Genomic DNA, 22,900 nt, shown 5'->3' on the forward strand with positions numbered 1-22,900 from the left:
TATTTTCTTTTCAGATAGGCTTCAGGGTGGAGTGCAGTGGTGCAATCATGACTCACTGAAGCCTCCACTTCCTGGGCTCAGGTGGTCCTCCCACTTCAGCTTCCCAAGTAGCTGGGACTACAGGTACGCCACCACGCCTGGCTAATTTATTATTGTTTTTATTATTATTTTCTGGGGGACGGCAGTTTCATTCTTGTTGCCTAGGCTGGAGTGCAATGGCACAATCTGAGCCCAGTGCAGCGTCCGCCTCCCGGGTTCAAGTGATTCTCCTGCCTCAGCCTCCCGAGTAGCTGGGATTACAGGCACATGCCACTACGCCCAGCTGATTTTGTATTTTTAGTAGAGACAGGGTTTCTCCATGTTGGTCAGGCTGGTCTTGAACTCCTGACCTCAGGTGATGCCCCTGCTTCGGCCTCCCAAAGTGCTGGGTTTACAGACGTGAGCCACCGCACCCGGCCTTTTTATTACTATTTAAAGAGACAACGTCTCTTTAAATAATATGTCGCCCAGGCTGGTCTTGAACTCCTAGGCTCAAGCAATCCTCCTGCCTCAGCCTCCCATAGTGCTGGGATTAGAGGCATGAGTCACTGCGCCTGGCGGTGTCAACTATTTTGGATGTAGAAACATTTTAGAGGCTGTCTGCTATAAAATTACAATTTGTCTATGCCCAGGGAGGGTTTGGGTTCTCCTGACTCCCAGCTAAATAAGCAGTGCTTTCGAGCAGGGCAGCATCTACAAAGAGTGAGAGCTGATCTGATTAACACTGTAAGTAGAGGGCGGAAATTTGTACTCTGCTTAGCTTCTGATGTCTGCCTTTCCAAAAATATTCTCCTTAATTGCTTGGGCAATGACTGCTCCTTAGATTAATCAGACTTTTACGGGTCCCTCAGAATGAATAGTTGCATCTTCCATTTGTATCATTGCCTCTGGTTAACAAATTGGCAACAGCTTTGATCTGTCAGAACTGGGGAACAGCGGTCATCAAGGCTCCCAGTCTACAGAAGTTTGATTTCAGGGTGCCATCGGGTCTTGTGGCTCACAGAGATTCGGAAGGCCTGCTTGCCTGTGCCTCTAATTCCAAATTATATGCCATTGATGGCTATAAAAATGCAAATCCCCTGAGATAAGTAAATCTTTAAGCTACTGTCCTTTAGCAGATTTGAGAGGGACACTGGACACCAGGTTTCTGGGAGAAAAGATTTCTTAAAAACAAGCAGGATAGAAGTCTAAGAACACATTTCTTCTACTGCAGAAGTTTGCCTAAGGCTTGTGCTATTTCATAAGATGTAAAGTAGCACCTTATCTGGATATCATAAGGATTAACTAGATGTTATTAAATGTAAAATACTTTGAACTTCTTTCCGAGTTTTCACAGTTCTCATAAAATGTACTTTCCAAGTAATAAAGAATTGTCACATTACAAATAAGAAAAAGAAAAAAAAAAGCAAAAAGGAGAGAAAAAGCATTGCTCACCACAATTTTATTACTTAACAAAACAACAGTTAGCATCTGGATTTCTTTCTGGTCTTGATTGTATGCAAGATTTTTTAGTTTTGTTAACACAATTACAATCAAAGTATGCATACAGTTCTGTAACCTGACATCAAGCTTTTTGAGCCAGGCATTATAAAAGGGAACATTACAGCATGTCTAGGATAATTAGGTAATTTCAAATCTGTCTCTGAAATGTTTTGCCCTTAATTCAACCCTTGGGCGGTAGCAATGATGCAGTGATGAGAATTTCAAGATAAACAACATCCTTGTTAAATGCACATCTGTTTTAACATTTGTTCTTGCAGATCTTCATGTCCCTCTGTGAGACTTTTGCATGTGAGTTGGGTGGTACAGGAAAGTCATGTACTTGCTCATACCTGACTGCAGTGAAACTAAATGTCAAAGGCTCAGTGGGAAAAGAAAAGGAAGGGGTGGCACCAGGTGTGTTATATACCTTAACCCATTTAATCTCTTTTTTTTTTTGAGACAGAGTCTCACTCTGTAGCCCAAGCTGGAGTGCTATGGCGCAAGTAGCTGGAACTACAGGTGCGCACCACCAAGCCCAGCTAATTTTTTGTATTTTAGTAGAGACAGGGTTTTACCATGTTGCCCAGGGTAGTCTCGAACTCCTGAGCTCAGGCGATTCACCCACCTTGGCTTCCCAAAGTGCTGGGATTACAGGCGTGAGCCACCACACCTGGCCCATTTAATCTTCATCAACCCAGTCAGGTAGGTATTACCAACCACACATTAGACATGAAGTGTTAAGAAACTGCCCAAGGTTGCATTATTATTAAATACCAGAACAGGGATTAGTGCTCAGATCTTTTCAGTACACCAGGCAGGTAAACGAGAAAGCATTTAGCTGTAGAGGGCCAGTAATGTCAACAATTCCTACTTCTTCAGTTACCTGCTCTATAAACTTTTTTTTTTTGAGATGGAGTTTCACTCTTGTCACCCAAGCTGGAGTGCAATGGCACGACCTTGGCTCACTGCAACCTCCAACTCCCAGGTTCAAGCAGTTCTCCTGCCTCAGCCTCCCAAGTAGCTGGGATTACAGGTGTGACCACTGTGCCCAGCCTGCTCTATAAACTCTTAGTTTTATTTTATTTTATTTTATTTTTTTTGAGATGGAGTCTCGCTCTGTCATCCAGGCTGGAGTGCAGTGGGCCTGATCTCAGCTCACTGCAAGCTCCGCCTCCCGTGTTCACGCCATTCTCCTGCCTCAGCCTCCCGAGTAGCTGGGACTACAGGTGCCCGCCACCACGCCCGGCTAGTTTTTTGTATTTTTTAGTAGAGACGGGGTTTCACCATGTTAGCCAGGATGGTCTCGATCTCCTGACCTCGTGATCCAGCCGTCTCGGCCTCCCAAAGTGCTGGGATTACAGGCTTCAGCCACCGTGCCTGGCCTAAACTCTTTTTTTTTTTTTTTGAGACGGAGTCTCGCTCTGTCGCCCAGGCTGGAGTACAGTGGCCGGATCTCAGCTCACTGCAAGCTCCGCCTCCCGGGTTTATGCCATTCTCCTGCCTCAGCCTCCCGAGTAGCTGGGACTACAGGCGCCCGCCACCTCGCCCGGCTAGTTTTTTGTATTTTTTAGTAGAGACGGGGTTTCACCGTGTTAGCCAGGATGGTCTCGATCTCCTGACCTCGTGATCCGCCCGTCTCGGCCTCCCAAAGTGCTGGGATTACAGGCTTGAGCCACCGCGCCCGGCCGACCTGGCCTAAACTCTTAATTTTAAAATGGGTGTTTTGGCGGGGCGAGGTGGCTCGCGCCTGTAATCCTAGCACTCTGGGAGGCCGAAGCAGGGGGATCACTTGAGGTCAGGAGTTGGAGACCAGCCTGACCCAACATGGTGAAATCCTGTCTCTACTAAAGATACAAAAATTAGCTGCGCGTGGTGGTGCGCGCCTGTAATCCCAGCTACTCGGAAAGTTGAGGCAGGAGAATTGCTTGAACCAGGGAGGCAGAGGTTTCAGTCAGCTGAGATTGCACCACTGCAACTCCAGCCTGGGTGACACAGTGAGACTCCATCTCAATAAATAAATAAATGGCTGGGCGCAGTGGCTCACGCCTGTAATCCCAGCACTTTGGGAGGCCGAGGTGATTGGATCACCTGAGGTCAGGAGTGCGCGACCAGCCTGACCAACAAGGTGAATCCCCGTCTCTACTAAAAATATAAAAATTAGCCGGGCGTGGTGGCAGACGCCTGTAGTCCCAGCTACTCGGAAGGCTGAGACAGAAGAATTGCTTGAATCCGGGAGGCAGAGGTTGCAGTGAGCCGAGATCGCGCCACTGCACTCCACCCTGGGCAACGGAGCGAGACTCCATTTCAAAAAATAAAAATAAAAATAAAATGAGTGTTTAAAACAATTTTTTTTTACAACTAGAATGTATTTGAAGAAAATAAAATTTTAAAGAGACCTTCTAAAAAAGGGTACATGAACTATTCTCCCTTCAGGAGTTAATTATCTGTGGTAGTAACTATACCAGAAATGATGAGACCTACCTTTAAAGACAAACAAGCTATTGAATGATGCTTTGCATAAGCTCATGCAACAAAGAAGAAAACCTGGTCTTACTGAAGGGGAGTAAATGTACAAACGCACCCAGAAACCTGGAGACTTCCCCTCTAGTTCTAAACTGCTACATGTATCATACCAAGCTACTGAATATGCAAATGAAGGTGTGCTGAATATGCTAAGAAACAGAATGTGAATGGAAAGGTAGCTGAGGTTCCCAGATTGCTTAAAAGGCAACATCTAACCTACAGTCTTGCTCATCTCCTCTTTGCTTTGCCAAATAGTAGCAAACCTGTTACAGGAAGTCAGAAGGCTCAAATTAACTCTTCACCAGACCCGAGATGTACACATCATTGTAAACAAATCCTTGACGCAGAGTGTCTCCAGCGCCCTGGAGCAGTGTCTGGCTACCTCCTGGACACTAAATAGGGTTATCAGCTTTCATCAGAGGGCCTCTAAGCTTCTGATCCCTACATCCACCCCATCTTGCCACATGTGCTAGAAATCTTTTTCCACCCCCCAACACACACACTTCTAGTTTCCATGGAGACGCAACAGTTTACTCTTTTCCTCCAATTGTAAGCCATGGTTATTTTTAACTGGAAAACTCTGAGCCAGGTCACAGCTGGGATCTGGATGATGCAATGACGTCTATAGCCACCCTTCTCTCCCACAAACGCCTTCTTTTCCACAGTCGCTGGGGGCGGAGGCACTCCTGGGAGACTGCTCTCAAAAGCATTTTGCTTTGCATCTTCCATTTGTATCACTGGAAGTTGAAATTAAATGAAATTAAAACCCATGCCCATCTTAGATCTGACAGGTGTCCTGAATCTGAAGCTATGCACGCCCAGAACAAGGCCAAGATTTTCTTGTTGAGGTTGACAGCCAGGTCAGGTTGACATTCCTATCGCCCATCTGTGGCTAGAGCTTAGATAAATGCTTCTACCTCCACTGGAGTGGCTTTACAGCTGCAGTTTGCCCTTAAAAAGGCTAAAAAGAGGCCGGGTGCGGTGGCTCACGCCTGCAATCCTAGCACTTTTGGGAGGCCGTGGCGGGCGGATCATGAGGTCAGGAGATCAAGACCATCCTGGCTAACATGGTGAAACCCCATCTCTACTAAAAATACAAAAAACTAGCCGGGCGTGGTGGCGGGCGCCTGTAGTCAGTCCCAGCTACCTGGGAGGCTGAGGCAGGAGAATGGCGTGAACCCGGGAGGCAGAGCTTTCAGTGAGCTGAGCTGGCGCCACTGCACCCCAGCCTGGGTGACAGCTAGACTCCATCTCGGGAAAAAAAAAAAAAGAGACTAAAAAGAGGCTCCTACTAGGGATATTGTGTGGAAAAGCTGTTACCCCACCTCTCCAAAGCAAATAACCATGATCTCAGGGCCAGAATCCTGCTGTCTCGTCTGCTACTAAAAGTTCAAATCAGTCCATCCATCTTAGCTAGAGTCTTCAAGACATTTCTGAACTTTTTGCTCTTTTTCAATAATTTTTGGGAAAAGCGATTAAATTACCCCCAAAATTGGCCTTTTCATCTTTGACAACTTCCTAAAGATTAGAAACTGAAATAAAAACATCAGTTTTCTTATAGGGGACATCGGTTGGGCAAATGCACTATTCCCTCCCCCCGTCTAGGAGTTAGTTATCTCTGGTAGTAACTGTATCAGAAATGATTAAGAGCCCACAGCCCAAATTCCATTGTTTTTCTTTCTTTTTTTTTTTTTTTTTTTTTTTAAGAGAGTCTTACTCTGTTGCCCAGGCTGGAGTGCAGTGTCACAATCTCGGATCACTGCAACCTCCGCCTCCCGGGTTCAAGCGATTCTCCTGCCTCAGCCTCCCAAGTAGCTGGGATTACAGGCACGCACCACCACACCCGGCTAATTTTTGTATTTTTAGTAGAGACAGGGTTTCACCATGTTGGTCAGGTTGGTCTCGAACCACTGACCTCAAGTGATCCGCCTACCTCAGCCTCTCAAAGTGCTGGGATTACAGGTGTGAGCCACCACACCTGCCCTCCACTGATTTTTAACTTCTTAATATGTTTTTCTGTTTTAAAGGAATTCCCTAAATGATGATAATGAAGGATGGAGGGGTAAGGGAGGGATCCAAATCAATAGTTACATATTGTTTAGTATAAAGAAAGTCTTAGGTCATTGCAAACAATTTCGGAAATGGAGAGTATACTCGGCAGCTAGCTTTCCAACGATAGGAGAGAGATGTTAGAAATGTCATGAGTTGGCACTTCGCTGTCAGTTCACTGAATAAGGGTGATTCGATGGCAGCATTTCAGCATTTCTGCTTAAGAAAGTGCTGGTTTCTTAAAACAACTGTGAGGCCCTCTCCTTTCCATACTTCCTAAGATGCTGATTCTGTTAACACAACTCTGGACCAAGGCAGGATTATTATAAGCTACCTGGAAGCTTTTTGCCACCCACGGCCTCAGGGGAGACCAGACCACGATGAAAAAAGTGTTGCTTGATTAAGAACAGGAGGTTAATTCAACCAAATGATTAGTTTGGTGCCACTAAAATCCATTCCGGTGCTCTGAAGTAGAAAACAGGTGCATCAGACTCAATTATCCAGCCCAAGTCTGGGCTGGCAAAATTTAACCACAGGGTTTTCAAAGACAAGGGTAAGTACAGTGACCTTCAGGGCTACATCTGTGAAATAATTTTTTTTTTTTTGTAGTTTTCAGGGTTTCGAACCCTTTAGTGGTAACTTCCTGTGCTATCTCCATTTCCTTATTCCTACTGGCAACAGGGAAGGGGGCCTAGTACACAATGCATAACAAGCTACTCAAGTGACAAAGGAATTGTAATGGCAGATGCATGACATTCATCTTTCCCTTAAATAATGTCTCTGATTTGTAGCTTAATCAATCAAATCAAAGGGCAGTTCGACTGCAGTATACCTTAACTGCTGGAAGCCAAGGCAACAAACAATGAACAGAAAAAAGAATTCCCTGCCATTAGACACAGAAACTGGTTTTCCATACCTTTCAGAAACTGTTCATTTGTTCCCCCCTCAAACGCAGCATACTAACATTTCAGTTCTGTTGCACATTTCAAGGACTGGCTACTTAGGTTCCAAATTCCCTAGTTAAAAGCTCCTCACTTTTTTTTGAGACAGAGTCTTTGTTCTGTTGCCCAGGCTGGAGTGTAGTGGCGCAATCCCAGCTCACTGCAACCTCCGCCTCCCGGGTTCAAGTGATTCTACTGCCTCAGCCTCCCTGAGGCTGGGATTATAGGCGTAAACCAGCATGCCTGGGTAATTTTTGTATGTTTAAGTAGAGACGGAGGTTCACTGTGTTGACCAGGCTGGTCTGGAGCTTCTGACCTCAAGTGATCCGCCTATCTCATCCTTCCAAAGTGCTGGGATTACAGGCATGAGCCACCGGCCTAAAAGCTCTTCACTATTGTTCTCACTCCCAAATCAAGTGCCTATGTCAGCAGGACTATTACTATTCAGGCTGCTGTGACCCTGCTCTTGTTCTGTTTCACTTACATGTGGCTCAAAAGGACTAGGTATTGTCTTTTTTTTTTTTTTGTAGAGACACGTTCTTGCCCTGTCATTCAGGCTACAGTGGCACAATCATGACTTACTGCAGCCTTGACTACCTGGGCCCAAGCAATCCTCCTGCCTTAGCCTTCCAAGTAGCTAGGACAAAAAGTGTGAGCCACCATACCCAGCTTGCTTTTTTTTTTTTTTTCAATGTAGAGACAGGGTCTTGTGTTGTCCAGCCTGGTCTCAAACTCCTGGCTTCAAGTGATTCTCCCACTTCAGCTGCACAAAGTGCTGGGATTACAGGCATGAGCCACTGCACCCAGCCTGTGTCTGATTAAAGAGAAATCTTTTAGCTTGGCCAACTCTTCTACACAAGGCCACAGACATGGCAGTGTCCCAGTGTTCCAAAGATGGTCCTTTTTGGCAGATGTGGGAAAGGTTAGCTGCATTTGGCTAAGCATGTTGGCAAGGAAAGCAAAGCTTCCAGATCAGCAGTACCTCTTGAATCAAACTTTTATTTAAATATAATTTTTAGAAATTCAAACAAAAAGCTAGGTGCATATAAGATACAGAAAACCCTTTTGTTTTGTCAAGAATAATGCAATATATATTTAGAAGGTGTCCACAAAGGTATTCTTAAATGAATGGGTGAAGTTCCCCAGAATGCTGTTGAGAATACAGTACCACTGTCTGCTTAAAGATGGGTGAAAAAGTGGTTTTTGGAGGGATTCTAGGCATTAAGCTTTGCAAAGTTGGGTTTACTAAAGAAATAAAACTCATACATATTTATGAGTTTTCTCAAACTGCTATGTAATTTGGCCTCTGATTCTTCAATGGAGATTTTTTCTCTTGTTACATACCTACATATTTCCTAAAGCTAGAATGACTTACAAACTGGGATTTTGTTGTTATTGATGAATGTCATTGGTTTTCTCCCTTTTCTAGCTAACCCCCAGCTGAGGAAGATTTCAATGACTGGTTGCTTAACTGAGTTCGGATTTTTAACAGCAGGGAAAGTGAAGATAGTTAACAATAAAAGGAAAGAAACTGGGACCCAGGAAAAGATAAACTGTGAATATTTAGTATTAATTGGTATCTCAAGAGACAGAGTCTTGGTCTTTGAGCACAGAGAAGAGTCATTACATGGAAAGAGATTTGTTCTGTATTTCCCACCACTTAGAGAGAAAAATACGCATAAAACTCCAGCAGAAACTTTTAACGTTAAATTGCAATAAAAATTTCAGTAAATAAGTCTTATTCATGTCATTAAGTTTCAGGGTAAACTCTCTCTCTCTTCTGAGACAATCTGGAGAGACCTCTATCAGTGTAGTTGGTTTATGGCCAACCCTGTCTAGAAGCAAACAGGAAGGATGCAATGCTACGTATCTTTGCAAAGTTGGGTATACCAAAGAAATAATTACCCTACTTTCTAAAATCCAGTCATTTAAAACTTCGGTCTTATTTTTCTATTACTATTTTCAACCATGCCATTTTCCTCATGATTTCCCATCAGCTTTTCAGAGTTCAACTGGTTCCAAGGTTTCTGTCAGACTGTCCTACCATCCTCCCACTCCTAACTACCCAGCTGCCCCTTGTGTTCTAGCCAAATAAATCTCTTGGCACCATTGTCGTTACACCCACTGCTGCCTCCACATCATTCTCCACCCCCGGTGTGTGGAACTGTCTCCCACTTCCATCTGCCATTTTTCTCTCTTCTCTATCATATAATGGCCCCAAAAGCCCACCTCTCCCAGGAAGCCTTCCTTAATCAAGGTTAAGGACTCTTCAAACTGCAACAGGCATCACCTAACACTGATGTCTAAAGCATCCCAACTTTTCAGAACAGGAGTTACCTTTCAGGGATAAGAGGCAATCCCTTCACAACCAACTAGGGGTGATGGTAGTGGTAAAATGTTTTCTATGAGATATGACTATACCAAAAAAAAAGATCATTTCCACATGTCATTCTTTTTAAAAAATCAAAGCCCTCTATTTGAATTCCCTCAGGTCCTGAGAGTCTCTTTTTCGTTTCTCATCCCCTAGATGAATCCCTTCCCAGCTGCATGCATATTTACAACAGTCAAAATTTGTGCAGATGCTTCCAACAAAGCACACAATATTTTAATTAGATATTTGAATGTAGACAGATTTAAACAATCAGTCAGCTATTCGATGTGATTTGTGTAGATTCTGACGAAGTTATTTCTATATACAATTTTGTTTCTAACAGAAACAAAATAACCATAAATTTGGGTTCTTATTCTGCAGAAAGGTTTGAGGACCAAGTTTTACATGTGGTGGGGCTACTTACCCTCTTATCTACTGAGTCCCATATATAAAGCTGCTTTACTTCTGTTTTAAAAGCAGCTTTTATTGCAGCCTAGCCTTTCACCATTGAGAAATCAGGGTTCAAGTCTCAATCCAAGCAGAGCTGAGGTTTGTTGCATCATCTCCATCCTCAGGGGCTTGGTATCCTGGGAAACCCAGGGCAAGAACAGGGTGAGTTCAGGACACATATGACAGCAGACAGTGCAGCGTGATGGGGCGGGCATCCAACACCTTAAGTGTATTTTAGTTACCAGAATATTTGACACACCCACAAATTAAATAGCAAAACATTTTAATCAATTAATTCTAAAAATAACACAGACATGTTATATCCGGTGCCACCTCCTCAAAAGACTACTACTGCACATTAGACAGGCAGACTGCAAAGTACAAAGCCAGACATTAAAGTTTTTTTTTTGTTTTTTTCTTTTTTGAAACAGAGTCTCGCTCTGTCACCCAGGCTGGAGCGCAGTAGTATGATCTCGGCTCACTGCAACCTCTGCCTCCTGGGTTCAAGCAATTCTCCTGCCTCAGCCTCCTGGAGTAGCTGGGATTACAGGCGTGTGCCACCACACCTAGCTAATTTTGTATTTTTAGTACAGACGGGCTTTCACCATGTTGGCCAGGCTAGTCTCGAACTCCTGACCTCGTGATCCGCCCGCCTTTGCCTCCCAAAGTGCTGGGATTACAGGCGAGCCACCTCGCCCGGCCGAAGTTAAAGATGCAGTTTGGGATAAGACTATCATAAGGATATTTTCTTCCCCTTTACTCATTAAAGTTGTCAGCTTAGGCCGGGTGCAATGGCTCACACCTGTAATCCTAGCACTTTGGGAGGCCGAGGTGGGTGGATCAACTGAGGTCAGGAGTTTGAGACCAGCCTGGCCAACATGACAAAACCCTGTCTCTACCAAAAAATACAAAATTAGCTAGGCGTGGTGGCGGGCACCTGTATAGTCCCCGCTTCTCAGGAGGCTGAGGCAAGAGAATCACTTGAACCCGGGAGGCAGAGGTTACAGTGAGCTGAGATCTTGCCATCACACTCCAGCCTGGACGACAAGAGCAAACTCTGTCTCAAAAAAAAAAAAAAAAAAAGTCAGTTTAGAAAACCCTTAGATGAGGCCGGGCGCGGTGGCTCAAGCCTGTAATCCCAGCACTTTGGGAGGCCGAGACGGGCGGATCACGAGGTCAGGAGATCGAGACCATCCTGGCTAACACGGTGAAACCCCGTCTCTACCAAAAATACAAAAAATTAGCCGGGCGTGGTGGCGGGCGCCTGTAGTCCCAGCTACTCGGAGGCTGAGGCGGGAGAATGGCGTGAACCCAGGAGGCGGAGCTTGCAGTGAGCCGAGATCGCGCCACCGCACTCCAGCCTGGGAGACACAGCGAGACTCCGTCTCAAAAAAAAAAAAAAAAGAAAAAGAAAACCCTTAGATGAGAGCTTTCTTATGCTCTAAAACCTTTCTCTTTATTTTAAATCTATCCGCAGTGTTTGAAGGCAAGGCAGATAAGCAGCAAACTTACCTCACAATATAAGGATCTGAGCTGGACTCCTGGGACTAAAGACTGTGGTTTAGTTCTATTTCTACCAGCACTGTGAAGTGAGGTACTATGGTTCTTTTAGTTACAAGAGGTGTTAGGAATGAATGCCCACTCACATTTAATAATAGCTTATCTAGCACACAACTCTGCAGCACAATACCAACAACAGGAGTGTTTTAAAGCAGGATGGAGAAGAAAGTAGACTTAATACAACTTAAGGTTTCCTTTGTCCTTTCCCCTCTTTTCACAATGAGAATTCAGCTGAAAAACAAAACTCTCCAGAATGCCCACCCACACTGTCCTTTGACCCCACCACATTCCAAACTTCTGACTTCTGATCCCAAGCCCTCGGAGCCTCAGCCTTTAGTGATGTATCCTTCTCGGATGAGGAAATCATAGATTTTCCGGGTTTTGTTCACATCTATCTTGATGAGCGCTCTTGCCTGCGCCAGTCTTAAGCCTCCTTGCTTGTTACATTCGTTCAATAGAGCAGATTTGTATTCTAAATAGGCTCCAGGGACCAACCTCACCATCTGACAGAGCTGCAAGACATGGCAAATTTAATAAACATTAACATCTGTCATTTTTGTAATTTAATCCAGCAGGTATAGCAAAATTTTTTTTAAAGTGACATCAACCTCCAACTATTTATAGGAGCTGATGGGTGGCTGGACTACATTCCATTTAGTCTCTTCCTCTCTGGCGAGAACGCTCCCTAAGGACACACACCCAGGAAGAGAAAGCCAGGGTGTGATGCTAGAAGAGTCTTTAGCACATGCCAGCTGGCTCAGGGGCCTGGGTGTGTTAGGGTTTACAGATCTGTGCTCCTGAGGAGCAGCCTGGCTCATTCAGGAGTCAAACACTAAATGCCCAGGTACAGTCCCAGCACCAATGGTCAGGGAAGAGCCACGGGGCACAGTGGGGGCAGGATGCACAGACACTTGGATTTTCAAGGGCACATCACATTGTTTTTAGTATCAGCATAAAGCAGTAGTCCCTGCTTTGGGGATTACATTTCCTACTTCAAAGGGAAAGGACATAAAGAGACCTTGCTAAGAGGAGGTAACTTTAACTGCTAAAAATCTAGAAAATTGCTACATTATCCAGCAATGAGGAGTCTGAGGTCACCACTATGTGAGTAAGGATAAAAAAAAGCTTGACATTCCAGGCCATTCAATATTTGAATCAGGCTGGCCTATGACCTTCTTCAGCAATACATAGATACTACATACATTTCCTTCCACTCCCAAACTAATCCCTACTGTTCCTAGTGGATAAAATAAGACTAACACTACCCCTTCACTATGACCCTTCCTTATTAACTGAACTAATGATATATGGTGGGAGATTGGAAACTGATCTTGGGAATTATAAAAGGAGCATATGAGGAGCAAAAGAGGAACTCCTCCAAAAGAGGAACACACTTCAGAGATGTGACACAGTTTTCTGAAAACTCCTGATGATGATTCTTATGAGGATGGCTTTAAATTTTAGAAACAGATAAAATCAATATGAAGACATGTCTGATGATTGCAACTGGAAAAAGTAGGTCACATAATTTTTTAAATCAGGCCGGGCGCAGTGGCTCACACCTGTAATCCCAGTACTTTGGGAGGCTGAGGCAGGTGGATCACCTGAAGTCAGGAGTTCGAGACCAGCCTGGCTAACAAGACGAAACCCTGTCTCTACTAAAAATACAAAAATTAGCCGGGTGTGGTGGTGTGCGCCTGCAGTCCCAGCTACTCAGGGGCAGGAGAATGGTTTGAACCTGGGAGGCAGAGGTTGCAGTGAGCCAAGATCGCGCCACTGCACTCTAGCCTGGGTGACAGAGTGAGACTGCCTCAAAAAAATAAAAAATAGGCTGGGCGAGGTGGATCATGCCTGTAATCCCAGCACTTTGGGAGGCCAAGGCGGGTGGATCACAAGGTCAGGAGTTCAAGATCAGCCTGGCCAACATGGTGAAACCCCATCTCTACTAAAAACTACAAAAATTAGCCAGGCTGGTGGCACGTGTCTGTGGTCCCAGCTACTTGGGAAGCTGAGGCAGAAGAATCACTTGAACCTGGGAGGTGCAGGCTGCAGTGAGCCGCGATCATGTCACTGTACTCCAGCCTGGGCAACAGGGCAAGTCTCCGCCTCAAAATAAATAAATAAATAAATAAATGTATTAATTTTAAAAATCAAAATTAACATGACTATATATGACATAAAAATCTTTTCCTTATGTTTATAACCATGCTCTGGAGACAATTTACAAAAATGTTGTAAATGATGATTATGTTGTTGGAATAAGTATAGAACTTTTCAAGGTGGCCATTCTAATAGGAAATACCTATTTTCATGTAAAAGTTACTTTAGGTTTACAAAAAATTAATTTTATTTACATAAAGCACTTAGTAGAGTACCACATGGTAAGTGCTCAATAGACGATAGTTGCTATTATTATGTAATTTACATACCACATGTGCTTTCCCCAAAAGAGGAATGGTGGTAGGGTGACAAGGTAAGCAATTCTCTGAAATCTGCCACAAATGGCTCTTTAGCTCTTGGACTTCTAGGATTCACCAGAGCTGTGCGTGTATGTTAGATGGATGAAACACAAGGGTTTGACCCTGTAATGGATTTTTAATGACAACTCAATGAATAATCAGCCCCTATTCTCTTTCCCCCAGCCCCCTCCTTTTTGTTACCTCCTTTTCTTTTTCATTCAGCTTCTCTGTGCCAGGGAGGCCAGTGAGGTTCAAGGGTGGTGCACTCCGTCTACCTATAGACAGAGAAAGGAAACAGCATAGATTTAATAGGAGTGACAATTTCTCAGGTATAAAGTATTAAAAACTTCAGTGCAGCCAGGCCAGCTAGGTATAGGCTCACTATATCCAGCTTAGGAAATCCTGTCCCATTCCCTGAGGCCTGTTTAGCTAGCAACATGGGCACCCGAACATTCACTTGAAAATAAAAATGAATTACATATTCAGGGCATATGAATTACCCACAATCTGCTAAAATACACATACAGTCACACATACCTTAGCATCAAATGTAACTACTCACCACAGTAGCTATCTTTTATTTATTATTATTATTATTATTATTATTATTATTATTATTTTTGAGACAGGGTCTCACTCTGTTGCCCAGACTGGAGTGCAGTGTTGCAATCATAGCTCACTATAGCCTCAATCTCCCTGGCTCAAGTGATCCTCCTGCCTCAGCCTCCCAACTACCTGGGAAGACAGGCATGTGCCACCATACCCGGCTATCACCTATTTCTTCCTAACCATGTAGGAGACTCTAAAATCTGATGCCCAAATGTCATCCAGTTAAGAAAGGTCACACACTGCCTGCTTTGACAGCTGATGAATGGAAATAATAACTGCAGGACAGACATTCCCTAATCCTTGCCACTCGGCCAGAAGTACAAGGCAAACATGGTAATTAACCAAGTACTGTGTGCCTTCAGATCAAAGAAAGACTGTTAGGCCAGCAAAAGGCCCTTCTTTTTTATTATGTGAGGGGATATCTGTTCCTTCCAAAGTAGCCCTGTTTACCTGCAAGATCCACAAACAGGAACAATGAGCCATTATATGGCAAAGCAGGGGCTGAGGTCAACTCACATACCTGAGAAAGAAACCTAAGTAGGAGGTCACTGGCCAGGAGGGGAAGCTTGATGAGCAAAACTTTTTTGGTTTTGTTTTGGTTGTGTATTAGGGATTGGTGTTCAGCTGGGAATGGATAGACTGAGTTAAGCAAAGAAAATGTCTAAGTTTTATAGAGGTTGCTTTTCAAGTGGGGCAGAGAAACGGAAGGGACTGTTACAAGCTCCTCTGGTGGAAAACAGGCTTCTCTGTTATATCAACAAAAGGCATAAGGGATTATCCCAAATCCTCAAAAAGGGAGATAAAATCATTTGGTTCCTCACAAAAGTCACCAGAGGCTAGGCTACAATCAAAGATGCCAGGCTTCCAATATATAGATACCTTAAGAACTCAGAACATAAAGGAGAGCAAGAGATCTCCTCAGCCTAAATGTAAGGGGTGAGAAAGGCTAACACCAGACTAGGAACAAACAATGAACAAGAGGCCGGGTACACAGGTTCACACCTGTAATCCCAGCACTTTGGGAGGCTGAAGCAGGAGGATCACTTGAGCCCAGGAGTTCAAGACCAACCTGGGTGATATAGTAAGACATTGTCTCTACCAAAAAAAAAATATATATATCCGGGTTTGGTGGCATTCGCCTGTAGTCCCAGCTACTCTCAGGAGCTGAACTGGGAGGATCACTTAGGCCTGGGAGTTCAAGGCTGCAGTGAGCCATGATCACACACTGCACTCCAGCCTGGACAGTAGAGGGAGACCCTGTCTCACAGAAAAAGAAAAAAAGTCAGTGCAGATGGTACAGTAAACAAAAATCTATGATCATGTTAGCCAGTTCATTTAATTTAATTAATTAATTAATTAATTTTTTGAGACAGTCTTACTCTGTCACCCAGGCTGAAGTGCAATGGTGCCATCTTGGCTCACTGAAACCTCTGCCTCCCAGATTCAAGCGATTCTCCTGCCTCAGTCTCTGGAGTAGCTGGGATAACATATGTGCACCACCACGCCCAGCTAATTTTTGTATTTTTTTTTTAAGGAGAGATGGGGTTTCACCATGTTGGTCAGGCTGGTCTCGAACTCCCAACCTCAGGTGATTCGCCCACCTCAGCCTCCCAAAGTGCTGGGATTACAGGCGTGAGCCATTGCACCTGGCCCAGTTCCTTCATTTTAATTAGTCAGTATTAACTTAGTTGTATTTAGATTTTGGGGGCAGAGTGTTGGCAATAAGAAACTTACAAAATAAAACTTGGATTTCACTGTCTTGGCTACTCCCCTAAAACACTACCTTTTTCTTCCTTCCATGTTAAAAAAAAATTACTTGAAGTAAAGGAATAAATGGGGAAAAAAAAAGTCCCTAAAGTGGCCAGACGCAGTGGCTCATGCCTGTAATCCCGGCTCTTTGGGAGGCTGAGGCAGGCGGATCACCTGAGGTCAGGAGTTTGAGACCAGCCTGGCCAACCTGTCGAAACCCCATCTCTACTAAAAGTACAAAAATCATCTGGGCATAGTGGCAGGTACTTGTAATCCCAGCTACTCAGTAGGCTGAGGCAGGAGAATCGCTTGAACCTGGAAGGCGGAGGTTGCACTGAGCCAAGATCATATCACTGCACTCCAGCCTGGGTGACAGAGCAAGACTCCATCTCTCCAAAAAAAAAAAAAAAAAAAAAAAGTCCCTAAAGTGGACAAATCTGAGACCCAGATCCTGAATCTGCTGAGACATACCTCCCCAAATTCCCAGTCATCGATTACCTATCACCAAGGATCATCAGATAGCATATGGCCTAATCTTGCTCGGTATACTAATCTCAAACTAGGACATACTCAAAGAGGTAAAAGTAAGAAATAGAAATACTTTAGGTCTCCAACTTAGAAATCCTTATGTTTCTAGCAAGTAACATGCTTCTTTGCTCATGTTATATAAAAATAAAAAGCTTAGGCTGGGCACAGTAGCTCACACCTGTAATTCCAGCACTTTGGGAAGCCGTGGTGGGTGGATCACTTGAGGTCAGTTCCAGACCAGCCTGGCCAACATGGCGAAAGTGTCTCTACCAAAAATACAAAAATTAGCCAGGCATGGTGCCACACGCCTGTAATCCCAGCTACTCGGGAGGCTGAGGCAGGAGAATCACTTGAACCCAGGAGGCAGAGGTTGCAGTGAGCTGAGATCACACCACTGCACTCCAGCCTGGGGGACAGACCGAGACTCCATCTCCAAAAATAAGTAAATAAATAAAAAATAATAAAATAGAAAGCTTTTATCTCCTGTGAAATAAGTCTCAAAATTCGTGGTAGACACAACTGCAGTAAACTAATTGCTCATGAACATTGGTAAAATAAGTTACCTCTCTGAAGTTCTTTTTTCCCGTCTCTATACTCTCTATACTCTCACTCTGAGGATAGTCTCTATCTGGCCATGAAGATTCTGAAAACATACTGATGTTTACTATTATTCTGCCTAAGCACCCTGACACCACAGAGGAAGGAAGATTGCTGGGTCACCATAACCCCTACGATGCAAACTTCACAATTAAGACTTGTTCTGGCCTGAGAAATAATTACCTGAATTCGAAGCCATTGGAATGGAAGGACTCAGGCCGGAATCACTACAACAAAGAAGAGGAATTTAAACTTAGGTCATATCAAACAAGGTGATTTCCAAAAGCCCCTGTGAGACTGGGTGCCGTTTATCAGGTAGGTCACCTTGAAGAAGTGTAACGAGACAGACTGAACTATGTTTTATAGATATCTCACTGTATTGAGCAGGAAAGCAAATCTGTTCTAAGGAAGAAAAATTCCTCAGATTTGTTAAGAAAAGCTTGTAGTCTAGAACACCACTAACACCACTCAAGGGGAAGGGATACAAACATGATTCTCCAGTGAAAATCCAGGTATGAAGAGAGAGTTGAAGTCATGGGTAGAAGGCTAGGGGAAAATTCACTCATTTTTAAAAATAAGATCAAAGTAGTAAAGTTTGATTCTAGGAGGTCAGTTGTTTCTCAAAACTATCAGTATGGCACTGGTTCTCTGAGATGGACTGCTAAAATATTTCTGAATTCTAGCTACTCAATTATTATTACTCTGCCATCTAGGGTGCCCAAAAATACATGCTAAGGCCAAGGCATCCCAGAAAGAATGCCTCCTTCACCCTGGAGTAATTACTCACATGTCAGCTTGCCGGCGGAGCCACTGCTGGCAAGCGCTACTGTCTTGGATATACTGGAGAACTTCTGAGAGCATAGTGCGTTTAAGGCGCTCCTCCTCCCGTGTCTTCTTGAGGTGATCGTAGGTTCTGGCACCTGAGGGTATAGAAAACACAGTGACCACAATGACAATGCAGCAGAACTGAAGGGCTTTCTAACTGACCAAGAAACTGGTTTTGGGTTTTGTTGTTAAAGTCTATTTCCTTTGCAAAACTGCTTTCACAATTATTTCTCCAAGACCCAAGTAGATTTTCCCTAGTTTGAAATCCTTTTCTTAACACTAAGTATTAAATATTTGTATTCCTTTTCTATCTGTAAGAAATTTGGGAGAAAAAAAACAATAGAAAAGTACAAAGAAAATAAGAATTGCTCATACTTCCACCCTCAAAAAGTAACCAACTTTTACTGTAGTCGTAATTGCTTCCTGTTTTTTCTATTTTTACAAATTTTTTCAAAGTCACACATGTGCTATAAGCATATGCCTTTCCTTTAAAAACAATTAGAATTACAAAAAAAGAATTCTCTTTGACATGTAGTACCTCTTCTCTATATTTCTCAGAGGCAGCCAATATCAGGAAACCAAAATTATCAGAGTCTCTATATGCATCTTGCTAACAGAAGAGTTGTGTGGTGTTTTCTACATGTTAAAAAAGGTTCACAGATTCCAAAATACTGCACCAGTGGCTTTCAAAATTCAAACTAGGTTCCACAGAGCCCCAGGATACCACAGGAGTATCTTAGAGGTTAATGTAAAGAGAAAGGGCACTGCCAGATACCAGCGGTCCTGGGCTCTACACATAACTTGAACCATTAAAGTTCAACCAAAGTAATTCCACTTTTATCTTATTTGTAGATTGGGGCTCCACACAAAATTTAATTTTAAAAATGGCTTCCGGGCCGGGCGCGGTGGCTCACGCCTGTAATCCCAGCACTTTGGGAGGCCGAGGCGGGCGGATCACAAGGTCAGGAGATCGAGACCACGGTGAAACCCCGTCTCTACTAAAAATACAAAAAATTAGCCGGGCGCGGTTGTGGGCGCCTGTAGTCCCAGCTACTCGGGAGGCTGAGGCAGGAGAATGGCGTGAACCCGGGAGGCGGAGCTTGCAGTGAGCCGAGATCGCGCCACTGCACTCCAGCCTGGGCGACAGAGCGAGACTCCGTCTCAAAAAAAAAAAAAAAAAAAATGGTTTCCACTGTTAAAGAACCATTATACTAGGCTGAACTTACATCCATAAGGTTATGTTGCACCCAAAGGGCTGTGTTAAGAAGTCAACTATTGCCGGGCGCGGTGGCTCAAACCTGTAATCCCAGCACTTTGGGAGGCTGAGGCGGGCGGATCACCTGAGGTCAGGAGTTCAAGATCAGCCTGACCAACATGGAGAAACCCTGTCTCTACTAAAAATATTTAAAAAAAAAAGTTAGCTGGGTATAGTGGCGCGTGACTGTAGTCCCAGCTACTCAGGAGGCTGAGGCAGGAGAATTGCTTGAACCTAGGAGGCGGAGGTCGTGGTGAACCAAGATGGCACCACTGAACTCCAGCCTGCGCAACAGAGCCAGACTCCATCTCAAAAAAAAAAAAAAAAGAAGCCAACTATTTCTTATAGGTAGTAGGTGATAGCTGTCAATAATCACAAAGACTTCAAATAGGAAGAAGGAGGGAGTGCTAAAGATCATTCCAACAATGACAGCAAAACAATAGAAACTGCCATTTATTAAGGATTTATTGTGTGCCAGATACCGTGCTATGCTTATATGCAGTATCTCTAATTAAATCTTTACACTAAGAACCTTAGAAAATTAAAACTTGAATAGAGGCCAGGCACAGTTGCTCACACCTGTAATCCCAGCACTCTGAGAGGCCAAGGCAGGAGGACTGCTTGAGGCCAGGAGTTTGAGATCAGCCTGGGCAACATAGCAAGGCCTAGTCTCTAGGGAAAAAAAAAAAAGAAAAAAAGGAAAGAAAAGAAATGTAGATAGAATCACATCGCAGAGCTGGTAAACTGGAGAGCCAAAATTTATACTCAAGCTTTTTAAGTCTAGACCCAAGCTCTTAACTACTATAATACACTATCTCTTACGATCTGGTTCTAGTACTAACTAGCTCTGTAACCTCTTTATACCTTAATTTCTTCATTAAATGGAAGTAATGGTACTTTGTAAGTTTGTCATGAGAATTCAGTGACTTGATCCAAGTGAAATGGTTAGCATAGAGACTGGTACATGGTAAACATCTGATAGATGTTAGCTGCTAATAATATAATTATTGTCACTACACCAAGTAACTGGGATACAAGCACCTAGAGCCAGTTGAAGCTTCATTATTTTATAAAAATGCTAAGGCCATGTATCATTAAATTTGAAAAGGGTGACAGTCCTTTTTTTTTTTTTTTGAAACAGAATCTCCCTCTGCCGCCCAGGCTAGAGTACAGTGGCACGATCTCAGCTCACTACAACCTCTGCTTCTCAGGTTCAAGCGATTCTTGTGCCTCAGCCTTCTGAGTAGTTGGGATTAAAGTGTGCAGCACAATGCCTAATTTTTGTATTTTTAGTAGAGATGGGCTTTCATCATGTTGGTCAGGCTGGTTTCGAACTCCTGGACTCAAGTGACCCACCTGCCTTGGCCTCCCAAAGTGCTGGGATTACAGGCGTGAGAGAGTCACTGCACCCGGCCCAAGATTCTCTTTTTATAAAGAGCCTTGGCAGAATCCTAAATCTAAAGCAGCACCTCTCTTTCCTTTGTCTCATAACTTTTATTTTACCAAAGATAATCTATGTAAAGGTATTTATAGGGATTAAGTAGCCAAAACTTTACTGGAAAGATTTAAAGCATTCTGGTAAAGAATAGCTTATGTTTTAAAAAAAATTCACAACTCAGAGACTTCCTCTGTGTGTTTGGAAGACACTTGCCCTCAGGTACGGTATGTAGCTGAAGCATACTTACTACAAAAATTGGTAATGCCTGCTGTCCTGTATTCTTGGAGCCTCTTGATTTCCCTTCGGAGTTCAAATTCCACTGTTTTCCCCAAAAGGAATGAAGGAAAAAGTTACAAAAATAAAAGCAACATCAGTGAGCACTTTTGCTATTGAGCATTTTCATTAATTCTGCCTTGTAAGACTAGGTAAGTTCATTTGGAGAATCCTACTTGTTGGTAACTTCTCATTAGAAATTTTACCCAAGAGCTGAGGAAAACCTACTCCAGCTGTCTTCTAGCTGCTGTCTCCAGAGGCAGCAGCTGGAACTGTCTTCTAGAAAACTTAGTGAAATGGTTGAATTCATTTGTCTACAAAAGTAACAAATTTTTTTTTTTTTTTTTTTTTTTTGAGACAGAGTCTCGCTCTGTCCTCCAGGCTGGAGTGTAATGGCATGATCTCGGCTCACTGCAACCTCCACCTCCCAGGCTCAAGCGATTCTCCCTGCCTCAGCATCCTGAGTAGCTGGGATTACAGACATCCACCACCACACCCGGCTAATTGTTGTATTTTTAGTAGAGATGGGGTTTTGCCATATTGGCCAGGCTGGTCTCAAACTCCTGACCTCAGGTGATCCACCCACCTTGGCCTCCCAAAGTGCTGACATTACAGGAATGAGCCACCGCACCCAGCCAAATATAATTTTTTTTAACAATCAAGTTTCCCTGCTCTAACTATCTTCTGTTAAAAGTTCCACCCACATGACCAAGTTCTTTTATGAAACCTATTACTTGACGTGGCCCTGATGCAAGGGAAGGACAAAAGCTCTGTGCGCAAGCCCCTGTAAGTTTCTTTATAGCTTTATTCCTATAGGAACAAAAGTGCATTGTGTTTTCCATAAACCAAAGGTTTCTGCCTCCTCTGAGCATACAGATCAGGTTGTACTGTTTGGGTTATTATGTGATAAATCATTCTAACTTGGTTGCTTTTTGAAACAGAGAATGAAGAGCCTGGACAATCCATGGGGTGTAGTTCTTTGGAGTGACACATAGTCAAGAGTGTCACTCCAAAGTGACACACAGGGGTGTGTCCCAAACTGGGACAGGAAGTAAAGGATCAGTCACCTGGTACAAACCAAAGAATGCCAACCAAACAAGGTGTTTAGTGAGGACAACCAACCTGGCTCAGATAAATGTCTGCAATGCTACGTAAGAAATATTTTCATGGCCGGGCGCGGTGGCTCAAGCCTGTAATCCCAGCACTTTGGGAGGCCGAGATGGGCGGATCACGAGGTCAGGAGATCGAGACCATCCTGGCTAACACGGTGAAACCCCGTCTCTATTAAGAAATACAAAAAACTAGCCGGGCGAGGTGGCGGGCACCTGTAGTCCCAGCTACTCGGGAGGCTGAGGAGAGTGAATTGGAGGCGGAGGCCAGTGAGCTGAGATCCGCCACCGCAGTCCAGCCTGGGTGACAGAGCTAAGACTCCGCCTCAAAAAAAAAAAAAAAAAAAAAAAAAAAAAAAAAAATATTTTCATGATGAGAAAAAGGGCCTTAGTAGAGTACCCTTCCAGAACTAAACTTAAGAGGCCACATACACAAATGTCATGATGAAAGGTACAGAATAAGCCAGAGTCCATATTACTTTAACAATCTAGGCCTTACTGCCATACTAACATTTTGTTTTCTGTTTTGAACAGGGTCTCGCTCTGTCGCTCAGGCTGGAGTGCAGTGGCATGATTTCGGCTCACGACAACCTCCGCTACCCAGGTTCAAGCAATCCTCCCACCTCAGACTCCAAAGTAGCTG

General features: G+C 43.8%; 1 protein-coding gene and 1 long non-coding RNA gene across 5 annotated transcripts in view; one reads left to right on the forward strand and one right to left on the reverse strand.

Moving 5' to 3' along the window:
* Window positions 1–690: 690 nt before the first annotated feature.
* LOC103878809 lies at window positions 691–9,455 on the forward strand. The gene is made up of 2 exons (XR_639158.4): window positions 691–1,935; window positions 8,464–9,455. It is a non-coding gene; the product is annotated as an uncharacterized LOC103878809 (long non-coding RNA).
* Window positions 9,456–11,486: 2,031 nt separating this feature from the next.
* TADA2A (transcriptional adaptor 2A) overlaps window positions 11,487–22,900 on the reverse strand; it is a 73,382-nt gene continuing 61,968 nt past the window's right edge. For all 4 annotated transcript variants that reach the window (XM_031657035.1, XM_031657034.1, XM_031657036.1 and 1 more), the window contains 5 exons: window positions 21,123–21,194; window positions 18,145–18,277; window positions 17,541–17,584; window positions 14,076–14,149; window positions 11,487–11,927 (listed from right to left, as the gene is read on the reverse strand). In XM_031657035.1, the coding sequence (XP_031512895.1) occupies window positions 11,742–11,927; window positions 14,076–14,149; window positions 17,541–17,584; window positions 18,145–18,277; window positions 21,123–21,194 (509 nt within the window). In that variant the 3' untranslated portion in view covers window positions 11,487–11,741. The remainder of the gene's footprint in view (window positions 11,928–14,075; window positions 14,150–17,540; window positions 17,585–18,144; window positions 18,278–21,122; window positions 21,195–22,900) is intronic.

This window comes from Papio anubis, chromosome 17, assembly GCF_008728515.1.
Source record: "Papio anubis isolate 15944 chromosome 17, Panubis1.0, whole genome shotgun sequence".
Taxonomy (NCBI): Eukaryota; Metazoa; Chordata; class Mammalia; order Primates; family Cercopithecidae; genus Papio; species Papio anubis.